Source organism: Lygodium microphyllum, chromosome 18 (assembly GCF_053477565.2).
Source record: "Lygodium microphyllum isolate KBCC chromosome 18, Lygodium_microphyllum_v1.1.10, whole genome shotgun sequence".
Lineage (NCBI taxonomy): Eukaryota > Viridiplantae > Streptophyta > Polypodiopsida > Schizaeales > Lygodiaceae > Lygodium > Lygodium microphyllum.
The window spans coordinates 123,782,293-123,799,070 of NC_141152.1; the positions used below are offsets into that span (position 1 = coordinate 123,782,293).

A 16,778-nucleotide genomic window follows, 5' to 3' on the forward strand; every position below is an offset into this window, starting at 1 on the left:
TAATATTTGTTGGATGAGCACACTGCCAACATAATGAAGAAATTACAGCAAGGCAATGAATTTGAATTTCTCAATGTCAAGTAGCGAAATGAACATCTTTAGTTCAAAGGGAGAGTATATGTGATGCCAGGAGGCATATTCCACGGTGGATTCCGTGAGGTTTTGCGGTGGATTCCGTAAAATTATATTTGTTGTCGGGGCTCATACAACAAGGTGGATTCCTTGTGCGAAAAGTCGATGGGGACGCATGTCCTTTTCGGGTGTCTTGTTAATTTAATGTGCAAGTGGGTGATTCCGCAAAATACATATTTAAATTAATGGACGTTTATGAGTTTAGAGTATGTACTCGTAATAAATTAAGGTTATGATTGAGTTCTAACCAATTTATTTATTTCGTAGCTGAAGATTGCTAGGTATTCACTTTTGTTAGTTTAATTTTATTATTTTCTAACAATTGTGAATGCTTCAGTTGATGTGTAGAGGAGGCAGCGGTGGCGTTTGGAAGTATTGTGTGATAGCGTGTATTCAAGTTATTTAGAAAAAAAATTTGATTTTTTATGGACGCGCATCATAGGCGTGGTGCCAATATTTATTTTGATGCGCTTATTTATTCAAGTGCCTGATATTTATTTATTATTTTGTATGCGCATGGATGCACGATTTAAATATTTGTTATTGGACATCATATTTGGGCACAACCCGACTCTTTGGGCGCCCAATAGCTTTAAATCTTTAGTGGGACAAAAGCAAATACAAAAGCTAAAGCATACTAATTGTAAATTGGGCTATTTTTTTTAGCTTGGAGATGAATAATATATCAAATACATACTTTGTGGAGCACTCACACAAGGCATGGAGGGAGATTGTACCCAATTAGTCTTTTGCTTCATGTCATGCAAGTCTTCTCTCTTGTTTTTTGTGCACAAGTAGAGTTCTTTTGTTCTTGGGGGCCTTCCGACGCTCGCTACGCACGCATGCAGCATCCGATCTGTGCACCAGTGGTATCAGAGCGAAGCTGAGATCGAGGGCTTTCAATCACTTACCATCTCGTGCAAAGGCGGAGCTCTTGGAACGATCGAGCTCTACAGTCAGTCTCGTGGCAATCCGTCAATACCAGCAAGTTCTTGGCAGTGAAGAACCCCCTATTACGTTGTTGGATCGTGAAGGACCCGTGAAGGACCGGCCTCTACATGCAGAGGATCACTTGGGAAGTTCCTTTGCAAAAACGTTTTTCTCAGAGAGAAGCAAATAACTTTTACCAAGTTAATTAGAAAGCTTAATAAGCTTTCTAAAAAGATTAAAACTCAACGAATTCAATCGTTCGTGGCGAAATGAGATTTTCAACGGCGCCAAATCAGTCCACGACATCCTTTTGTATCACGAAAAGCCAACGATTCTTTAAAATTACTATTTCCTAAAGTCTAAAGCTTCTAAGCTTTACACAAAGGCTTTGATTCAATTTTCAGCCCCTCCCATAGTGGCTGTTCATACGCAGCTAGTCTCAAATGGATTTTCAGCTTTCCGACAAGCCCTTGTTCACACTTGTGGACTGACAAAGCCAAATTCCAACAAAACAAATTGCTATACGCAATCTGCACGCACAAATATCCTCTTGGAAGAAGACCGTGACATCAAATTCCGCTTCCGCAAAGAAGAAATACTACAAAAAGCCATTTTTAAAAAAACAAGAAATAAACCTTATAAACCCGACTTTGAGCTACGCTCATCCCGCTAACCAATTTCGAGTGTGTGAGGTCTTTTGAAATTTTGAAGGATGTTTGATCAAACCATGGAAGATTTTATGGCTAAAGGTGACCTACCCGAACCAACGATGGAGCAAAAACTGGATTTGATTATGATGCAGCTTCAAGAGGAACGAAGAGCACGTCAAACTTTGCAAGCTCAATTGGCCAATTTGCAACAATCTACGGCCAACCAAGCTGGACCGCAATCTGAAGATCTTATATGGCATACAATCGATGCAACACTTGAAGCGTAATCTATTCGAAAATAAACAAAGATAAGTAAAAGAAATTTCAAATTTTGTACTTTCAATGGGTCACGCGATGGAAAGATTGTACTTGCTTTTATCAATCAATTTGATGATATTTTCATGAAGAACAATATGCTGAGAAAGACAAAATTAAGTGTGTCACTAATCATCTAGTGGACAGAGCATCTCTATGGTGGATTGTTGTCCGCAAGAGCATTGATTGTACTACTACTTGGGAGACATTTCAAAAGAAATTTTTGCAGAATTTCCTTCCACCCCAATTCCACGAAAAAGCAATCAAACAGTGGGATCTTCTACAACATAGGGATCGTGAGCCTATTTCACAATATACCGAGCATTTTTGGAATGCTTTATTGCAACTTCGAATGCTCGAAGATGTACCTGAGGCAACCCATAAACGCAAGTTTATGTCTGGCTTACTTGGACATTTTTATGCGGAGGTGAATATGTTCAAGCCAACGACTCTCGAAGATGCAACTTCCTTGGCCCATGACACTAAAGACAAAATTCGAGGACAAGAGAAGCGACCACAACAATTTCAAACTAATGGTAACTTTGGTTCAAATTTTTGAAGATTCAATCAAAACCATTTCCTTCCATCTTCATTCCGTAAATCTTGGACACAACCACCTGCTTTACCATCAAACACAAATCCAAACCCTAAGCCATCTTTCCAGCCAAATCCCAACATTCCTAAACTTCCCGCTACTACCAATAATGTATCTAAAGCCAAACCCATAGTTTGTTACAAATGTCGTCAACCTGGACATCTAGCGGCGAATTGTCAATCCAAAAAGCCAACTGTGCACATCAATTATTTGGGAGTGACAGAATATGAAGAACATGAAGAAATGCCAAATTTCACGGAAGACGATGACGATATCAGCACTACTTTAGATACTTTACCAGGTATGCCAAATCCCCATTCTTTATTAACGATGAAATGTTTTGTGTACGGTAAAGAAAAGACTATTTTACATGATGATGGGAGCACACACGACTTTATTTCTGCAAAATTGGTCAAAGAATTGAATTTACATATTGTTTCTACTCATTACCGCATCAAGGCTGTATTCTTAGGCACTAGATACAATGGAACACAAGAAGTGCATGACTTAGAAATTAAAATTGGTGATTATGTTGAACGTAGAAATTTCTTAGTTGTGCCTTTGCAATCTAGTGACATTAACTTAGGAATGCCTTGGCATCATCAGTACAATCCTGATATAGATTATTTCACGCATTCAATGAAGATTCATTCTAATGGGAAACAAATCACATTGCATGGTATACACACTTTCGATAATTTTCCATTGCTTAGTCATACATAGGCTAAATGTGCATTACAAAAAGGTGGCAAATCCTATTTAATATGGGTGAATGAAATTGAAGCTAAAGAAAATTAGATGCATCCTAAGCACACACAATTTCTTTCACAATTTCAAGATTGTTTTGCTGCTGACTTACCACCTGGCTTACCACCTATACGTCCCGAATATCACAAAATAGACCTAATTCTTTGATCAGAACCACCATGTAAAGCACCATATAGACATAACCAAATTGAACAGAAAGAAATTCAAGCCCAAGTTGAAGAATTGTTAACCCGAGGACTCATTAGACCTAGTAGTTCTCCATTTGATGCACCTATTCTATTAGTGAATAAGAAAAATAACACCTATCGCATGTGCATTGAGTATCGTGCCCTAAATAAGATCACTGTTAAGAATAGATATCTGATTCCTAGGGTAGATGATATTATGGACAAACTACAAGGATCTGCAATATTTAGCAAGATAGATCTTAAATCTGGATACCATCAAGTAAGATTGGACACATCTAATATATTCAAAACTACATTTAGAACACAATTTGGACATTATGAATTCCTTGTTATGTCTTTTGGTTTAACTGATGCACCAGCCACATTCAGTCGTATGATGAATCGCATATTTTTGAAGTATCAGCATTGTGTCATTGTTTTCTTTGATGACATATTGGTTTTCAGTAAGAATGAGAACGAGCATTAGGAACATTTATCCTTGGTTTTCAATTTATTAAAAGAGAATCAATTATATGCTAATCTTGAAAAGAGTACATTTTTCCAAACACAAATTGAATACCTAGGACATATTGTTTCATTTGAAGGTATTAAAGTTGACTCTAAAAATATAGAAGCAATTTTGAAGTGGGCGATACCTAAAAATATGCACGAATTACGTTCTTTCTTAGATCTTGCCAGCTTTTACAGAAATTTTGTGAGAAATTTTTCACTCCTTGCATTACCTTTGACAAAATTATTAAAGAAAGGCATTTTGTATCATTGGTCCGACAATCAACAAAAGTCCTTTGATTTACTGAAACATGGTTTAACTCATGCTCCTGTATTGCGACTACCTAACTTCAAATAGACCATTTTTCCTAGTAGTCATTGATGCTAGTGAATCTGGAATAGGAGCAGTCCTTATGCAAGATTCTCATCCCATAGCCTACTCTAGCTACAAACTTAAACCCTCTGAACTTAAGTATTCTACCTATCATAAGGAATTGCTAGCTGTAGTACAAGCTTTACGTCAATGGAAACACTATTTAATGGGATCTGAATTGATGATCAAAACTGATCAACAAAGCATTAAACATCTCCTTAGTCAACCACAAATATTTGACCGACACATTAAATGGGCTGCTTTTATTCAAAGTTTTCATCCACTCATATAATATCAACCCGGAAAAGAGAATGTTGTTGCCGATGCTTTAAGTAGAAAACCCACTATTCATAATATCTCTGTGATATCTTTTGACTCTCTTCTCCCTATGAAAGATACCTACGACCAAGACCCTAGTTTTCAAGCTGATTGGAATAAATTAGTTGCAAATAACTGGATTCCCATTGATTCATTGTCTTACATTGATGGATTTATGTTTTATGAAAAAAAATTGTGTGTAATTGTTCCATTTCGATCATTTGTTTTGCATGAAATTCATTGTCCCCCATACCAAGGCCATAGAGGAATTATTTCTACTTTGCGTACACTGATTGAAGATGTTTATTGGCCACACATGGAATCTTATATATCTAACTTTGTATTTGAATGCTTAATTTGCCAAAGAGTTAAAAGACACCATGGTAAACAATATGGTTTATTAATGCCTTTACCAATTCTAGAACGACCATGGAAACAGATCTCAATGGATTTTATCATAGGTTTTTCTAATACTAAAGCTAATCATGACATGATTTGGACTATTGTCAATAGGTTTAGCAAACAAGCATATTTCATTCCATGCAAGAAAACGTTAATTGCATCTCAAGCTGCTCAATTGTTCTTGAAAACTGTTTTCACTAATCATGGTTTGCCAAAAGTTATTATTTCTAACCGTAATTCTAGATTCTGCAATAATTTTTGGATTACTTTGTTTGCTAATTTAGAAACAAAGATTGATTTTTCATTTGCATTTCATCCTGAAACAAATGGGCAAACAGAAGCTACTATCTGTACCATTTTAGATCTTTTGCGTGCATACACAATTTCAAAACCACAAACATGGGATGCACATTTACATTTACTTCAGTTTGCATACAATAACACACCACATACAGCTACACAGAAAGCACCATTTGAAATTATTTATGGATATAGATTACCTACACCTGTTATATCATTGTCAAACAAAGTTTAAGTTGTTGATGATATTGCTAACATGCATGCTACTATTTTTTATGAAGTTAAAGATATGATTGCGAAAGCCCAACAATCATATACAAAACAAGCCAACAAGAAAAGAAAAGCTACGAGTTTCAAAGTTGATGATTATGTTTGGTTACCTATTGAAAAGCAAAGATTACAAAGTGTTGACAAGCACCCTATTGTAAAGTTAGCTCCTAGATTTTATGGAACTTTCAAGATCATTCACAAAATCAATGACAATGCATTTAAACTAGAATTACTACAACACTGGAAAATCCACAACACTTTTCCATTAGTTTGTTACAACCTTTTAGAGGCCAATTACCAGTATATCTTGTCTATGAAAACCCTCCTTTGCTAAAAGAAGAAACTGAGATCCTTGAACCTGAAACTATTCTAGATATTGACTTTATGACAACTAGAATTGGCCATAGATATTCTAGATATTTGGATAAGTTTAAAAATCATCCTGTTGAAGAGGCTCAATAGGTGCACGCTCGAGGCTAAGTGCTTACCCCTCACTGCTGGCTCCACATTGACCTAATAGCAATTAAGAACAATTGCTATCCCACCCCGGGGGTATGATACCATAAGGCATATTCCACAGTGGATTCCGTGAGGTTTTATGGTGGATTCCGTAAAATTATATTTGTTGTTGGGGCTCATACACAAGGTGGATTCCTTGTGCAAAAATTCGATGGGGACGCCTGTCCTTTTCGAGTATCTTGCTAATTTAATGTGTAAGTGGGTGATTCCATAGCAGGTGATTCCATAAAATACATATTTAAATTAATTGACGTTTATGAGTTTAGAGTGTGCACTCGTAATAAATTAAGGTTAGAATTAAGTTCTAACCAATTTATTTATTTTGTAGCTGAAGACTGCTAGGTATTCACTTTTATCGGTTTAATTTTATTATTTTCTAACAATTGTGAATGCTTCAATTGATGTGTAAAGCAGGCAACGGTGGCATTGGGAAGTACTGGGTGATAATGTGTATTCAAGTTATTTAGAAGAAATTATCATTTTTGATGGGCGTGCATCTTAGATGTGATTTAAATATTTGTTATTGGACATTGTATTTGGGCACAGTCTGACTCTTTGGACGTCCAATAGCTTTAAATCTTTAGTGGAACAAAAGCAAACACAAAAGCTAAAGCGTGCTAATTGTAAATTGGACTATTTTTTTTTAGCTTGGAGATGAATAATATATCGAATACATGCTTTGTGAAGCGCTCACATAAGGCATGGGGAGAGATTGTACCCAATTAGTCTTTTGCTTCATGTCGTGCAAGTCTTCTCTCTTGTTTTTTGTGCTAAAGTAGAGTTCTTTTGTTCTTGGGGACCTTCCGAGCGCTCGCTACGCACGCATACAGCATCCGATCTGTGCACCAATATATGACTCCTCAAACATTATTTAAGCAATACAGGAGATGCATTCTTCTCCTTTGGCAAGGCAGCATACTAGATTGTTCAAGACCTTTGATAAGATCCATAAATGCTTTTATTGGAAAGGATGTGGAAATATATCAAAGATTATGTGATGCAATGCTTACCATGTCAACAGAATAGAAATTCAAATGTGTTGCCTAATGATCTACTTCAACCATTACCCATTCCACATCGTACATGGACTGACATAAGCATGGATTTTATTACAAGATTACCTACCACTAAGCAAGGTTGCAATAGTATTTTTTTTGTGGTTGATCATCTTACCAAATCAATTCATTTCATATCTACCAAAGTCTAGTATTCAACCAAACAAGTGAGACAACTCATGAAAAGAATTTTTAGACTTCATGGTTTATCTATGAAGATTTTTTTAAAATAGGAATACAAAATTCATTGAAATTTTTGAAAAAGTTTCTTCATTTCCATGGGAACCAAATTAACTCCAAGTACCACCTATCATCCACAAATAGACGGACAAACCGAGCGGGTCAATAAATGGCTAAAAGTATATTTGAGACACTTCTTTTATGACACAAAATGCATGGATCATTGGATTCATCTCGTAGAGTTTTGTTACAAGAGTATATATCACATGAGTGTAGGCATGTCACCATTTTGGGATTTTGTATGGATACAAGGGCCAAGTACCTTCAACATTGTTTCACGATGAAGTAAATCCTCTTGCTTGAGAAGAGTTAGAAAAGATGGAAGCCTTAATGAAGTAATGCAAGGAAAATATTAGAAAGATACAAGAGACTATGAAATCTTATGCGGATGATAAATGAAAGCCTACGGATTTTGATGACGGAGAATGGGTATTCTTGAAGGTACCTAAATCTTGTTATGCATCTCTTTCAGGGGGGACATAATAAGCTTGGTCATGGCTATTATAGTCCATATCAAATCACAAGGAAAGTTAGAGATCTTGCTGACCAACTTGTTTTACCTTCAACCACACGCATTCACATTTTTTTTCATGTCCCTCAACTCAAAAAGTATACGGCCCTGTCAATCAAGTCCTTGAAGAACTACCTCCCCTTTATGAGGATGGGTTGATCGTTTTTTGAGCCCGAAAGGATTGTTGCCAAGCAAGAGAAGGTTATAAGGAACCATATTATGATGGAATATTTTGTCAAGTGGAAGGGTTTGCCTATGGATGAGTCTTCTTGGTAATATGCTTCATATTTGGAATAATTTTAATGGCTTCTTTAAGAGATACTTCACTGAGCAATGGACAACTTGCTGTTTTAAATTTCTATGTCGAAAATAATTGGCCTATCATCATCAAATTTGACTTTTGATTATAAGATTGATACCTTATGAAATATACTTCATTTTTGTATCCATAGGCATTAATCCAATATTTATATCCAAAGTTATAGGCCATTTTCTACAACTATCCTACTTAGGACAGCACACCAAATTTCCAATTTTTGAACCTTGGTGATGCTTCTACAAGGCTACTTCCACATTGGCCTCTCATTTCTTCTTTTTTACCATCCATTTACCATTTCATTCTTCAAAATTTTGTAGATAAAACTTTTGAGTAGGGATGGATTGTAATAATATAAATTTCATACCCTTCGTTTAGGGATCTAGCTTACTTTAGGCTAGAGTATAAAAGGCAAGAGCGTGCAAATGTAAATTATCTTTTTGCACATTTGTAAACTTCTCCATTTCTTGGATCTTGAGGATTTCTTATCTTCCTCACCAACATTGAGGGTGGATACTCAATGCCCACCATTGAAAGAGACGGATTTTTTGGAGCAACCTTCATCATGATTCTCATTGTATATTGATTCAATTTAGCTATGGCTACATTGTGATCTAGTTTAATACAAGGTTCAACTATGGCATGGCTATGGCTAATTGCCTCATGTTGTTTCTTTATTTTCTTGGTATTTTAATTCAAGATACACTAAGTTCATTTCACTAGTTATGGAATTCAAGGTATTAACATGTATAGGAGAAGCATGGACAAGTGTGTATCAAACTCAAGTATCTATTCATGCTCTAAAGATTTATGTGCTATAAATCAAGGATACCCATACACTATATATTCACCAACCTCATGGTACTTAAATTTTAATGTAAAATTATGTACTTAGCGTAGCTTCAAATACTAGGAAAGAGTAGCTCATAACTTGTCAAAATGACAATATATGCACTCACGATGTCCAAGGTTAACTCAAATGCTACAATCAATTTCTTTAATGTAGAATTTTGGTAACATCGGAACTTTATATATACAGGCTGGAATTTTGACGTAGTGAATTTTTCGATTATGTATTATGGTAAAACCAGAAATTCCGTATAGATTTTGAGTAGCAAAACCAGTCGTGTTTGGAACTTTTGCCAATGACTTTACGGGTTGGAAGAAAGGTCTTCCAGGAGTAGTGATACAAACACTCTTGCCTGGCCACTACCACCTGCATGCCATTAACCTTCCGAGTCATTCTTGGGAGGGACACTCCTAATTCCTCAGCATATTCGCCCATTGACAAGCTATCGACGGCATTCTGGGCCTTAGATATAGCCAAACAATTTTATTCTCCCACTGCTCGAATGAGGAATTTGCAGCACCAACTGTTATAATCTGAACTCTGAAATCTCATTATTAATGAAATATCAGCCAGAAAGGACGAGATGGACAACAATAACAACATCGGAGAGCCATTTGATCTGACAAATTCTATGAGAGCACAGGAATGCCATTTAATGAGACGACACTCTGGAAGATGATCACCCAGCCCAGGTTCTATTCACAGAGAAACAGCCCTGACTGAGCCCTGGAGTGTGCACAATGACACAGGTGGAGGTGAAGTGCCTTTTCGCATTCTACACTTCCTCATAGCCCTGGTGCTCTTCACAGTGAAGCAGCACCGCCAAGAAGTCCTCCAGATCTCGGCCTTCGCCTTCACTACAAAATTGCTTTGATATTATCTATGGGTGTCTCTCACACCTCTGAATTTTTTGTCAGCCAATGGCTTCACAGAAATTTCAGGAATTATTTCAATCGCTGCATGCATGCATGGTTGCACAAGGTCATCTTTTTTTGTAAACCATTAATCAAGTTGGGTGCATGGTTTTTCCTTTCAAAGCTGGTTGCCTGAAATGGCATAACAGTAGAATTTAATCACATGGCAAACAAACAAGAAGAATTGTCCAGTGACTCACATCATTTGCAACCAAACAAAGGATATAAAGAGTTGAAAGTGTTGTCATGAATATTCATGCAAATAGACATGAAAACCCCATGCATTATTGCAATGAAATTTTACAGAGTCTTTGTAGTAGACACCTGGCTTGTACCTCTAAGGGCTTGCACTCTTACAACCAACAGATCCTTGATGGCATATAGCATAGCACGTTGGCTACTCACTATATTTCTAAGAAAATTGTCAGCCTTCCAACTTCTTGGAGTGAAACCTGTTCCCTGACCTAACTCATCACTCATGTTATAGCAAGACTCTACCAAATTAATCACCATACCTGGCCTAGCAACAATACCTGTGGCGGCTTCCAAATCGGAATGCCTGCCCTTTTCTAATAATTCCAGCTGAAGCTCCACCTCATTTGCTTCTGGGATTTGTAACATTGAAGTAAGCAATGAGATCAGTGCTTCCAAATGAGCACAGAACATGTCTGTAGAAGATTTGATGGATTCAGTAAGTCCACTGTGATCGCTATCCACAGCACTGTCGGCCTTAGCTATCAAGACCGAACCTTTCTTTTTCTTCTTCCCCAATTTTGCACTTGGCTGCAGAGCTCTATGCCACATTTGGAGACATAAGCTATACCATGTGAATGCTTCCGTTATCAGGCAAAACAATGAAGGAAGTGAGGACCAGGAATAAACCGTGTTACAGTAGGAGAATGATGCTCTGCTTGTGTCTAAACTTTTAAAAGTGTTTATCAACTCATCAATAAACATTTTTGCTAAACTGTTCATCAAATCTGGGCATTTCAGCGAAGGATCTTTAAGCAGCGCCATGTCAAAAGGATGTGATGCCATCTGGTAGGCAGTCCAAAAGAGTGCTAAAGAGAAGAAATCTGTGGCTTCCACCTCCAAATCCTGACAAATGAAACATCAAAATATGAGCCAAAGCTGACTGGTACTGCATAATATAAATAAGCAAATACACATACCTTCACTTGTGACTTTGAAGACAAGACAGCAATCAGCACATCGTCCATTCCCTCCCAGGAAAGACCAAGGGTCTTTCCAAACCTTTCAGCAAGGGATCTGAGTTCCTCAGGATTGCTTTGAATACCCGTTTCTCCATCTTTAAGAATTCTAACTGCTCCCATGCTTAAAATTACCAATCGGGGTAATAAACACCTCCTTTCAAGAGTTGAGCGCCAAACCTTCTGCCTATGTAAACGTTGTGTCTGCCAAGTTTGAATAACAGAAAAGAAGCAAGATTACACATCCTACATTTAATGCTTATTGCTAAGCATAAGTTTGAATTTCCTACCTCTGTCTCCACATATTGCCATGTCACAGGCTTATTGGTCCTTCCTGTACAAGATTTGGAGAAGTTTGCACAAGATTTATAACCCAACTTCAAATGTGCACTTCTTAGCCAAGAAATCAACAGTGAAACAGCTCACTTTCTAATTTAATACATCATGGTGTTGTGCAGTTTTCCCTCCATTTACTCTGAGGGCCTTGTCAACTTGAAAACATGATTTTCCTTGTCCTGATCAATTACACTTTATTAAATTTTTTCCTTACTCTTGTCTACATCAACTACAGTTTATCAAATTGATAATTAGTCTGACTAGTTACAGTTTCACAAGCTTGAACAACTTAAAAACAGTGAATTCCCCAACCGCAATTCAAACTGCAAAGATACGTTTACATCATTTCAAAACAACTGGCTTGATTGATTATTTTTTTAATCTCCAATTGAGGGCCACTCCTCTCCAAATATTAGCCAAGAGAGTAGGTACGAACCACACTGGCATTGATCCTATGCACAGATATGACAGCTTCCAAAGGAGATCAACAAGGGATTTTCATTGATTCTAATCCTACATAAAAACATATCCTTATCTTATTCGTGAGGATGAAACAAGTTCTAATGGTTCAGATCCAGCAGTAAACCAAAAGCAATACCAATCTGGAGCTATGCCAAAATCAGTACTCTTATCTGGAAGCTTGATGTATTAACACATCCATTGCTCAACCTATACTAGGGCCACAGCCAATCTGTTTATCGAAAAGTTAGATTGTTTGAAGGCAGCAATCATGGACTCAACACCTGCCCCACACAAATGAAGATGCATCTCAAAAGGCAATGTCTCAGAACACGTCAATTGGGCCATCAACAACTTCATTACACCTTTGTAACTTTCAATCTTGCTCCAGTCTCCTACGGCATCAACTCCAAGTATTTCTCTTAGGTGAAACATTTACATTTTGAGAATATGAAACACCCAATTTTTGTCATGGGCTTCAGCCTTCAGGAAACGACCTGTAATGCCAGAAGTCATGTTACAGAAACTCAGATCTAGATGTTGGAAAAATAGGTAGAGGAATAAGATGGATTTGACAATAATCCAGTCTTTTTTTTCACTTCTCTCAAAGTTGATACAACATCAATTCTATATTTAAGAACTTAAGATCCCACCGCACCCTTTAACCCTGCCCAAAAACAAAAAATCAACAACAACAAATCTCCCAAGTTGATACAATCAAAATCAATCCTGCATTTAAGAAGTTAAAATTGAAATTATCTTTCACAACAATGCACTAACCTAATAGGAAACTTTCACCAGGTAATGGGGACCACCAGGGGCGAGTTTCCAAGGCTTCATTGAAAGACACAGCTCCTAAGTTTTCATCTGCTGCCCAGCTCAAGCCATCCAACCCATAACCTAATTCCTCCGACATCCTCTAACAACCTCAGACAACAACAAAGTAAGCCTTCTCAAATGTCATAAGTAAACCTGTCATAAGCATAAAGCACACGTTTCATCCTCACCAAAAACCCATCTAAATCGTCCGCCTTTCTCTTGAGTTGTAAGATTCTATTCTCAGCTTTCACAACCAGCAGATTATGTGAATGCTGTAATTTCTCTTTAAACTGAACAAACTCTAGCACCTGGATGCAGAAAACAGATCTATGAAGAACCATCTTGAAAACACCCCCAAAAAAGAAAAAGAAAAAAACCAAAAACCTAATAATAATAATAACAATAACAACAACAACAACAATAAGAAAGGTAAGTCTATGAATCCTTTTGGGACAAAGTATTCCGAGGCAAAGTGCAAAAATAGCCCTGTACAGGATGTCCAAAACAAAAAACATTGCAACAAAGGGAAGTCTATTACAAGGCCCGACTGAATTACCAATCAGGTATAATAAACTTTCTTTATAGATTTTACATACAAAACGGAAGTCCACTAAAAGTAAATAAACTTGACCTTCACCAAGAGAAAAAGCATGCTCAAATACACTGACAGAAAGCAACAAAGATTTTGAAGGATGCATCACCCCCACACACACAAGGAAGGAAGGAAGGAAGATTTACTATCATTTACTCAATGCCAAAATCAGCCTGTAAGACAAATCAATATACAACAAGAATCTGTCTCTCTTCACATGATGTAAAATTTGAAATGAAGCTAAGTCTAGTCGAATGCATCCTAGAATGCTAAAAGAGTACAATCATGGTGACTCATGAGTAATGAGTAACTTGTTACTAGCTCCATGGAGTGGGCATGGCAAGGTGTAATATATCATACATCCAGAAAGGTGCAAATAAGGTGATGATCTGTGGCTGAGGTCTCTGGCTTTGCATGTGTAGAAGCCCCTCTTGTGCCTCTGTAGCTCCCTGAGGGAAAGGCTAAGGCATCTCTATCAGGATAGTCAATCACCCACTGGGAGCAGCTTCAAGAGGCAGCATTGTTGGAAGCCCTTAGCTGTAGTTTTTTCACACTTGGGCCATAGCCTGCTCGCCTGACTCTCTCTCTCTCAATGGCAGAGCTTATGCTGGTGATCTGTGGCTGAGATCTCTGGCTTTGCATGTGTAGAAGCCCCTCTTGTACCTCTGTAGCCCCCTGAGGGAAAGACCAAGGCATCTCTATCAGGATAGTCAATCGCCCACTGGGAGCAGATTCAAGAGGCGGCATTGTCGGAAGCCCTTAGCTGTAGTTCTTTCACACATGGACCATAACCTGCTCGCCTGACTCTCTCTCTCTCTCTCTCTCATGGCAGAGCTTGCATAACCTGTAGCTACCCATGCTGCTCTACTTACCTTAATCTCAAGGACATGTGATGATACTCTGATCTGGACAATATCAGTCTTCATAGCAGGGGCATATGCACATCCATGTAACATGGTCACCTGATAATGACATGCCTTGGGGGTAGGGGACCCACCCAAGAGTATAGAGTATGCAGCTGTATCAGATCCCACGTCTCAAAACTATGTTTCTCTCATCTTGAAAGAGTTAAGAGTATAGAGTGTTCTCATCTTACTGAAAGGGTGGCAACTTGTTGATGTCCAATCCCAGATCTGAAACCAATGGAGCACTGCATCATGCCATGACAGGTGATGACCCTATGCAGGGCTTGGCATTGTAGCCTGTCCAGGCTCATGGATCTGACATGTCTGATATAAGTCATGGTCTGAAATAGAGCCTCCAATACCATGGAGGGTACTACAGGCTTTGCTTTGATGATCTCATGCGGCACTAGGAGTTTACAATGAATTACCTTGGAAGTCTCTCCAACCATCGTCAGTCATTAAGTGCAGATGCTAGGAGCCCAAACATGCACTAAATACATCATAGCTGGGATGACTAATATATGAAAAAGCCATCCTTTTGCACAGGGTTCTTGAAAATGGGCATGATGACAATGTCACTACATTTCTGCAGGTGCAACATACCCTCATGTTGTAAGCATATCATGGGCTTATTCTCTCATGGAAAAACAACTCCCTGTGCGATTGAAGGTGATAACCGAGTACACCTTTGAGTCTCATCAAGAGGAGTACCTCAAAAACTGAGTGTACCACATGCAATCAACAAAAGGGTCATTTTATTTCACAATATTTGGATGAATTTATAGGATGACATCTAAGAAAGGGATTTTTTAATTGCAATTTGAGAAAAACCCATAGGTTTCTTAAGAAGAAGAGGTCATTTTATTGCCTGTGTGAGTAAAGAGGGTTTTCAATAATCTTTGAGCACATGATATGGATGTTTTTCTATAGGTACATTCCCCATCTATCACCTCTATCTGGTTGCCTTTGTAAGTAACATCTCTTTCATAACCCATCTAGAAGTGTGAAAGACTATGACTTTGGATTTTCCAAAATTCATTGAGAGTCCCCCTCTGTGCAAAAATCACCTAATGAAATCCATGTTGCATTGTAGTCACACCAGTGAGTCAGATATCATGATGACATCATCAGCATAAAGGAGTAGAGTGACTGGTAATCCAACTAGTGATGCACCACCACTACCAACTCCTCTATCTATAAACTCAGCAATCTCATCAGTGTATAGGCCAAAGTATGTCAAGGATGATGGGCAGCCCAACTTCACCCCCATAGTGCTCTGTACTTCATCTGACAAAACACATGGGCATCTAAATTGTCCCACAACTTTCATACAGTGCAATGATCTCCCATATCATCTTTGATGGTATCCCAAGCACATGTATTCTATAGAGAAGCCACAGAGAGAGAGAGAGAGAGAGAGAGAGAGAGAGTAACAGCAAGAGCAAGCAAGAAAGAAAATCATATTAATATCTACTTGCTTAGAACACCAGACCCAAGGTATACCGTAGGCAGCATGATAGAAAAACAATAAAAAAACAATAGATATTGCCATCATTGTATGCAAGAGTTCTTGGCTCTCCCACCATTCTACAAGATCCATCATGCTGTTCCATGGATGCATCTCGAATCCTCTACGACAGTCTGCTGAAGTGAATTTACTTGAATGTTTGGTATTAGTGAGATATGATAGCCAAGATCCTCCAATGATCTCATGAACACCGCTTTCACTCAAAAGCAAGGTCTCCTAGACCAACAGCTTCCTAGCTCTAGCTCTCTCTATAATTACACTGGATAGTCTTCTATTGGGTGGATCAAGTTCTAGTGATCTAGCCTGTGTTGGAGGATCTACAAACATCAAAAATCTATTTGTGCCTACCGTCTTATGTCTTGTGCACCCATGGTACCAGTCAAGGAATGTAATAACTTGATGTACAGGACCAAATCCATGTTAGAAAAGACAGTCATACTGTACATATGTAGGACTCTTTTGTCTCCATCACCTCTGTCTAAGACCTCTTAGATTATCACATTTTGATGTGCACCTCTACGGTATCTCCCTGTCTCAACACGAAGCTGGGTTCACATCCAGCCTATGGCACATCTGATCCCACACTATGGATGTATGTCCACATATCCTAATGTCCAATAATATTCAATGGACAAAGAGGCTGAACACTATAAAATAGTGCAGCCTACGAGTAACAAAAACGTGCACACACGCATGCACATATGCACAAACACATGCATGCATGCGCACACACACTACAGAAAAAGAAAAGCATATTGAGACACATGAAGTGCCTCCAAGGCAACTAGACAAG

General features: G+C 38.0%; 1 protein-coding gene across 3 annotated transcripts in view; it reads right to left on the bottom strand.

Annotated features, from left to right (window-relative positions):
• Positions 1–10,308: 10,308 nt before the first annotated feature.
• The window catches only part of LOC148021335 (Tetratricopeptide repeat (TPR)-like superfamily protein), a 101,256-nt gene continuing 94,786 nt past the window's right edge, over positions 10,309–16,778 (bottom strand). Inside the window, exons 15-19 of one of the 3 annotated variants that reach the window (XM_087699209.1) lie at positions 13,149–13,268; positions 12,922–13,060; positions 11,637–11,680; positions 11,308–11,550; positions 10,309–11,233 (exon numbers count right to left, since the gene is read on the bottom strand). In XM_087699209.1, the coding sequence (XP_087555335.1) occupies positions 10,436–11,233; positions 11,308–11,550; positions 11,637–11,680; positions 12,922–13,060; positions 13,149–13,268 (1,344 nt within the window). In that variant the 3' untranslated portion in view covers positions 10,309–10,435. Of the gene's footprint in view, positions 11,234–11,307; positions 12,639–12,921; positions 13,061–13,148; positions 13,269–16,778 lie in introns of those variants that run through there. The other 2 variants (XM_087699211.1, XM_087699210.1) reach the window with 2 other exon arrangements.